This window comes from Somniosus microcephalus, chromosome 25 (assembly GCF_052327205.1).
Source record: "Somniosus microcephalus isolate GS21.2 chromosome 25, FLI_Smic_1.0, whole genome shotgun sequence".
NCBI lineage: Eukaryota > Metazoa > Chordata > Chondrichthyes > Squaliformes > Somniosidae > Somniosus > Somniosus microcephalus.
The window spans coordinates 40,323,429-40,331,386 of record NC_141011.1 but is presented as its reverse complement, the minus strand read 5'-3'; the positions used below and the strand labels follow the sequence as shown (position 1 = coordinate 40,331,386).

At 39.8% G+C, this 7,958-nt stretch overlaps 1 protein-coding gene across 1 annotated transcript in view; it reads left to right on the top strand.

Annotated features, from left to right (window-relative positions):
- Nucleotides 1-746: 746 nt before the first annotated feature.
- skia (SKI proto-oncogene a) overlaps nt 747-7,958 on the top strand; it is a 171,614-nt gene continuing 164,402 nt past the window's right edge. The window contains exon 1 of the mRNA XM_085967263.1: nt 747-2,126. Coding sequence (XP_085823389.1) covers nt 1,218-2,126 — 909 coding nt within the window. The 5' untranslated portion in view covers nt 747-1,217. The remainder of the gene's footprint in view (nt 2,127-7,958) is intronic.

Below are 7,958 nucleotides of genomic sequence, written 5' to 3'. Positions count from 1 at the left end.
TCACCAGGCGCTAATAAGGGAGCCCCGGGATTTGGCAAATATTTTTTGATGGTGGCGTGTGAGCCATTTATTCGGGCTTCTATGATCAGTGATATTGGGGGTAAATTTCAGTGCATCTAAAACAACATACCTGCACGTTATATATTGCGTATAGCCTCCAGTCATCGTGTATAATTTCATGGGAGGGGGTCCATATGATTTCAGAAACCAGAATGCTTGAGGGATTTTTAGCTATTATCTGAACTCCACGCTGAAATTTTAGCCATAAAATATAGGTTAAATCTTTTTAATATGTATATAATAGTAGCCTTTATGAGATGGATGACGTTATTCAGTTTGAGTTCGTCCTGACATATTATGTTGCTGGTGGAAAGCAAAATTAGACCGACACAGTCCTACAAACAAAAGTTTATGATGGAAAATGTATTAAAATAAATGGTTTTCTGTATATTGCATTTTTTTTCTAAATTGTTGGTTATCCATAAAAACAGCTTTACATTAATACTTGATCATTGTATAATTGTTCGGGCTACTTAAACAAAAAAACCTCCCGGTCACGTTATATTGCATCAAGCTAATGATCTATAAAACACAACGTGTTTTGTAAAAAAATAAATCTACTGATGACTAATCCTGAGAATCAATGATATCGAGTGAACTTTGGAAAAAAAAACCTCCCTTCCGCCTTGTAGGTTTAAAAGCCAGTGGTCTGTGAAACCAGTTATTGTATGTTTGTAGGCTGCTGTTGAAATCGGTGGGCAGTGTGCTGGTTCCTGGAAGAGCCCTGGGGGAGTCAGACGCATTCTTGGCTGAGATTCAATGCCTGACCTAGACGCCGACAAACAGAGGGGAGAAGGCAGTCTGAGCTGCAAGGTCGTATTGTGTGGATGTGCCGCGTCTTTACGCTTGCAGATCGTAAAGGAGGGCTGAAAAAGAAGAAAAAAGGAAACAAAGTACAGAGTCTAAAACAAATTGGGACTGGATTTCGGAAGGACTGGTTTAACGAGCATCTGTTTGAAGAGATCTTTTTAAGGGCACGATTGTGGATATGTTTGAAGGCAAGAGTGCTGCAGAAACACAGCACGCCTAGAGACTGGATTTCATGAGCGACTTTAATTTTGTCCGTGGTGGTGGGGCAAACTTGGACGACGTGGCTTTTTAAAGAAGGATTTATCTGATTTTGTACAAAACGGGTGTGCTTTTTGGGGTCACAAATCATGGAGACTGTACCAAGATCTAGTTTTCAGCCTCATCCAGGGCTCCAGCAAACCTTAAAGCAGTTTCATCTCAGCAGTATGAGTTCGCTTGGTGGACCGGCGGCTTTCTCAGCTCGATGGGCTCAGGAGATGATGTACAAAAAGGAAACTGGGAAAGAGACAGATCAGATTATTCACCTACCCATACAGCCCCCTCCTGTCATGCCGGGTCCCCTCTTCATCCCCTCGGACCGATCAACGGAGAGATGCGAGACCATTCTGGAGGGGGAGACCATTTCTTGTTTCGTAGTTGGTGGGGAGAAGAGGCTTTGCTTGCCTCAGATCCTGAACTCCGTCCTTAGAGATTTTTCCCTCCAACAGATCAATTCGGTATGTGACGAATTGCATATTTACTGCTCTCGATGCACGGCAGACCAGCTGGAGATCCTGAAAGTCATGGGGATCTTGCCCTTCTCTGCCCCATCCTGTGGCTTGATCACCAAGACAGACGCAGAGAGGCTTTGCAATGCCTTACTCTATGGAGGAACCTACCCTCCCCATTGCAAAAAAGAATACTCCAGCACCATTGAGTTAGAGATCACAGAAAAAAGCTTCAAAGTATACCATGAGTGTTTTGGGAAGTGCAAGGGACTCTTTGTGCCTGAATTGTACGGTAACCCTTATGCTGCATGTATCCAGTGCATGGACTGCAGGCTGATGTACTCTCCTCACAAATTTGTAGTACACTCGCACAAATCATTGGAAAACAGAACCTGCCACTGGGGTTTCGATTCGGCCAACTGGAGAGCCTATGTCCTTTTGAGTCAGGATTACACAGGAAAAGAAGAGAAGGCACGATTGGAACAGTTGCTGGATGAAATAAAAGAGAGATTTGACTACAGCAACAAATACAAAAGAAAAGCACCCAGGGTAAGCATTTCTTCCAACTTGAGACACATCCTTTACTATGGATTATAACATTTGACTATTTCCATTATGGTATAGAAAAAATAACCACGTCGAACATAGTATTGAAGGTGTTTAATTGAAATATTTTATTCAGGTTTTCTTCAAACCCATCATAGGCGCGGTGACAAATAGGACTCGGGTCCGAAAATTATTTCTCTCAATCCTTATATTAAAAGTTAAATCATTCATTTTCGGTTTCACAAACAGCGATACTGGACACGCACGTATTATGTGTGTTGGTTCAGTAGGCAGTTTCTAGCATTTTGTTTATCATTAATTGTATGGAAATTATGCATTTAAATCTCTCTCCAATTGTACTTCCCCTTCACTTGCTGGAGACGTTTTAAAATCATGAATGATGTCTTTAAATACCTGAAGGTGTATTTTAATCGTTTCCCATTATAGATAATGACGTGCTAAGTTGAAGCATTAAGTTGACCACGGGCTGCTCAATATGATAGTTTCAGACAAGGGTGTGTGTTTCCCTGCTCACTAATATGTGGGAGTGGTTTTGTGAGATGTGCATTTGTATGGAGAGAGCTGACTGTTAACAACTGCAGGCATGGCCTCTGTATGGCACTGTTTTATCCAATCCACATCTATTCAGCAGATCCTGAGGAGATTTAATGCCGAAAGGGCTATTTATAAGGCGAACTGGGGAAGCTGCTTAATCCGATCTATACTCAAATCAAACTAGATTTTAACATGAACACGGCTGATGCTGTGATCAGTTTCGCTCACGTTTCAACTGGAAAATATACATGCGACTCAAGAATATATACTGAATCTGTCTGGGGTTTAAAATACAAAGTTGCAATTTAAAACCCGTGAATGACTGCCAACTTCCCTAGTTCAAAAAGTACGCTATTAACCTATCAATTCGGATTTCATTCTTTACTTGATGTAAAAATGAAAAGATGGCCATCAGTTGAAAGAAGTTTGTATTTTTTTTCCCCCCCATCACCACCCATCCCACACCCCCTTTCATTCTGATTTCCAAACAGGAGCTAGCAGACAGTGCATTGATTGTTTTTTGTGGGTGGGTAAAGGTTGCGGCCGTGAACCTAGGGCTACTCGTAACTGAATTGAAAAGGAAACGCTCAACTGTGCATTTGCATCAATTGTTATGAATAAAAAGAGTCGACGAAGCATACTCGGGACATTGTCTGACAAGTATACTGTTTGACTTTCAATGGGCTAATTCATTCCCTCGGCCATTCGGATTTTTGTCACCCGTGTAATACTGTACATATTACACGGGCAATTACAGAGCGTTTAGTAAGCAGAAAAATAGCGAGCTGTGCCAAGGAATATTGAGTTGTGTTGCTTAAGTCTTTGGAGAAGAATTGTTTCCGAAAGGAGACAGTTAATTGTGAAGAACTATGTTGCTGTAGTGTTTCTTGGTGTATGAAACCAAAACCCTTAGTAACTTTTGTGGTGCAAAGCAGCGGTTTGAAGAAGCGAAAATAGTCTATCTGCTTGAATAGTAAAATATTCAGTAAAACTGAAGGATCGTTTGGCATACCTTTTCAAAAGTGAACATTATTAAATAATGCAAGTGAACAGACATTTGAGGGAAAATAAAGTACCCTTTGTGCCATCTGGCCGGAATCCGATCTTTCCTGCCAGTTTTAAAGGGACAGGTACAGACTCAGTTTTGTTGGAGATTACTCGCTGCGCAGATCAGCCTAAGGAAATCGATTACACCATTTCTGGACTCTTCATGTTACATTTCTACACATTCATGTGATTTTTGTTAAAACGGAATCTTCGATTTACTGGTTAAATCGAAGAATTTTGATTTACAATTGGAGCACATCAGTAACACGTTTAATTTACTATGCAAAGTGGAGGGTCCCGCCAGAAAGTAGGGGAAGATCGTGCGATAAAGACAGGAAGTTGTGATTAATGAAACTTAAGTGGATATTGTGAAAGGAGGGGGAATTTAATGTGCAGGAGTATTGAGAAACCTGGATGTACAGACTTTGTCAAGATTAGACTTGAACCCTGCCTGAGTTCTAACACGCACCTGTTGATAGAACTCTAGATCGACCAGGATAGGTGCCTATTGAAATTACTGTTTCCCTCCCTATGTGCAAAAGTTTATGGTGGGAATGTGTAAAATAACCGGTGCAAATCTTAATTCCAGCCTTTGCGAACGATATTCAATTTTTTCGCACCTATTTTAACACACACCAATTCCTGATGATAAGCGTGCACCTATTATTTAACCTCCCGGTTCGCACCCTATAATTTTAGGTGGGTGTGGGAAAGACAAAATTCCTAAGAGGCTTTAGCGCTGCAACTTTGAAGAATTGATGTGCTAAAATAAAGGGCAGCACTGAAATTAATATCTATATTTCCAATATAAAAATCGTTGAATTTTTTGTACAAAGATTAATTTCTGAATACTGTGGCTTAAATGCATTTTTTAACATGTATGTCACGCGGTTCCACACATTTAATAATCCTTATATTTAAATACACAGGTTGGAACATTTAATGGGGATTTTAAACTTCCCCCCCCTCCCCCTTCCTCCAGATGTTGCAGTGACACAAAGGACACTCAGTCTTATCTATCCTCCCACCCATACCAAGCCTTGTATCAGTGAACCTAGTTTCAGGAACATCAAGACACCCAAGGAGGCATTTTTTCCGGGTGTAATACTATTTGCCATGTGTCGGGTGACCTCATTGAAGCTCACTGGCTCTCGGGACCCAGTGACGCCACAAGCCACACCCCCACCCCCTCAGTGCACGCGGCCTGGCCGGAGTGGCGCATGCTCAGTGCGCGAGCTGATGCCGCCCCACCTTCACACGTTGTCATTTTAACACATAAAACTTCTATCTCTATATATAGATATTCAAAAAGTACGTGGTGGGTAGCCAAAATGAGACGTCTCGATGTCAGAACCATCCAGATATTGGTTAATAATTGTTAAATATTTTCGCATCACAAAATGCTGTCGTTCATACCTTTTTTAAAAAAAAGAGCCTCGACTGTTAGAAGCGTCGCGGAGAATATTAGCGAAATTCTTCATTCTTAATTCCCTCCAAAAGTAAAACTAGCGATAAATGCCATATTGGAGAACGGCAGCGACGGCCGCCCTTCAAAGCTCGGGTCGGGGAGCGAGGTTGCCACAGTAACGGGGTGGGCGGTCTTTTTATAGGCTGCGCCGTGGTCCTCCGCCGCGCGGGGCGCTCCGTGCACAGCAAGAGCACGCGGCTCGAGCCTCGCCTGGGGGTGGCCGCGCGAGGGAAGGCGCCTCACCTCGCCCACTCAGCCCAACGGTTCGAGGGAAGAAGCACGTGCTGCCTGGGGAACATTTCGCGCCAATTTTCTCAAGGTGCTTCGTTCGGTTGGAAAATGTTTCGACATTTAACCTGCAAACTTTGAAGTCCCTTTTGATAGGTTCAGGATAAATAAGTGCCTTTTAAACCAAAAAAAAGGGGTAGTATTCGGTAGGTTAGCTGTTGTTTGGCACAAAATATCATTTTAATCGGAAGATGCAATTTCCTGAAGGCTAAGTATTTATGGTGTGTGGTCACACTACAAGGGCTTGTGGATTTATAATGAGCTTAAATTAGTGAAAGTAAAAAATTAACCCTGGTGAGTTTGTTGGCCTATTTGATTTTGAGATTATCATGGCCCAAGAAGACACCCAGTCCCGTTAAGGGTGACTTTATTACCCTGAAGTAGTTTATCCAGCAAGCACCAGAATATTATCAAATATTTAGATGTAATTTATGGAGGCACGGTACAAAAATTCATTCATTCTGAGCTGATTTACCCTTTTAGTTTGAAGATGAAACATTTTGATATTTTAACTAATGACGTGCCAAAGTTTCTGTTCCGTTTTTAATGTCGAGAGGAGAACTCAGATGACCCAACCATAACCTTTTGAAATAACCTTAGGGGGTGTGTTAAAATACTAAGAGAAATATGATATGGTTGGCACTTAAGAGCATTTTTCCAATGTAATACTTTTATCCTTTGTCTTTGATTAGTTAATAAGCCACATTTGTGTTGGATAGTTTGACCATTTCAAAAGTGATTTGTAGGGGTCTTGAATTGTTTGTCAAAAGTAATGCACAAAGAGTTGGAGTGATACAGTGATAAAATATTGGTTCTTTTCTGAATCAAAAGAGCTAGTCCTTAGAAGGTTTTCAATATTTTCTTAAAATACTGTGGCACAATTTAGTTTACAAATTGCAGGACAATTCACTTCTCTTAAACTTATATACAATTAAGAGTATTTTTGAAAATGAATTGTAAGCAACATAACAGCATGGATTAATATTAAGATAACACTAATGTGTTTGTTCTTTTCAAGGCACTTTTAGGATGATCTAACGTACAATTCCTGATTTCTCTTTGATGGTTGAAGGTTTATAAGTTTACCCAGTCTCAAATGAAATTTATTTCTTATGTGTCTTCCTCTAAATATTTAGTGTATAGATGCGTCTGTAAAGAATTTTTAATTGTTGTGAAGCTTCAATGATATGTAAATGAAGTCAATTATATGTAGGGTTTTAATTAGCAGCTAGGTTCATGTGTGAAGTACATCAGATTAATTATGTGGCACATCTGCTGATAATTTACTACTTTTCTGCAGACCCATCAAAACTGTGAAATTTGCATCCTTAGGTAGTTTGACAAGAAACAGAAGAATTTGCCAACAAATAAATCGTGTTATGCCCCTGTCTATGTCATGTTTGAAACTGTTTTGACTTTTTAACAGGTTAAATGAATCGCTTCATTAAATTGTATGTAACTTAATTTTAGTAGTAATTTCTTGTGCAGTTTTACTGTGTAAGTGTATTGATGTGAATTCAATTCTTTTTAGGAAATTAATGTCCCCTAATATAGTTGCAAGACTTTTTAGTGAACTGAATAGGACTGACTGTATTTAGTCACTAAAGCAAACCTGGCCTTTTTTAAGTGAGAAAGTTATTAATTCAGGTTTTCCATATATTGATTAAGCAAGCCCTATTACTTATGTTTTGCTTGTTTGTGTGCTGCAGGGGTGATGGGAACATATTTAATCTGCCTCTGGGAAATAACTATTTCTGCCCAAGGGGAGAGGGATGTGGGAGGGTCAGGGTAGCCATCGAGCATACACAAGAGTCATATTGGCCCAAAGGGACTAAATTTTAAAACAAAATATGCATAATGAGATTTTTTTAAAGGAGAACATAGATGGTTTTATGAGGATTCTCACGATAAGGGGAAAAACTTGGATTTTTTGAGGCCATCAACATCTATTTTCCATTAATCTTCTGATGATATCTTTGAGTGACTTGAAGCACTGTATATGCTTGTTTAGTAACATTTGTGGTAGAATGACAGTGGAATATGAATGTGAATGTGTGAACTTTACTCTCTTAAAGGGGGCAGTCATTGACAGCCCAAAGTGACAGCCCCAAGGGAATTGGGAGATTTGATAAGAGTGAACAGTATGCATTAGATTGTTAACTTGCCTGAAGTCTTTCAGAATCATACTATTGTATGGCATTACTGAGAGCTCAAGATCTAATCAAATTGTTTTATAAATTCATCATTTGATGATGAGATTAAGTGTGATTTTTAAATGCTAGGTATGAACACGGGGCATTATTACTATGACACCTACCAACAATTGCAAGTTTTATTTAAAATACATATTTCTGCAAGATTGTCATTTTAATTTTGGACTACATAGATGGCTTTGTTAGATGACTGTCACTTACTGAATACCACCTTAGAGGACACCAACTCCCCCAAATAGTTCAAATGACTCACCAGGATTCCCG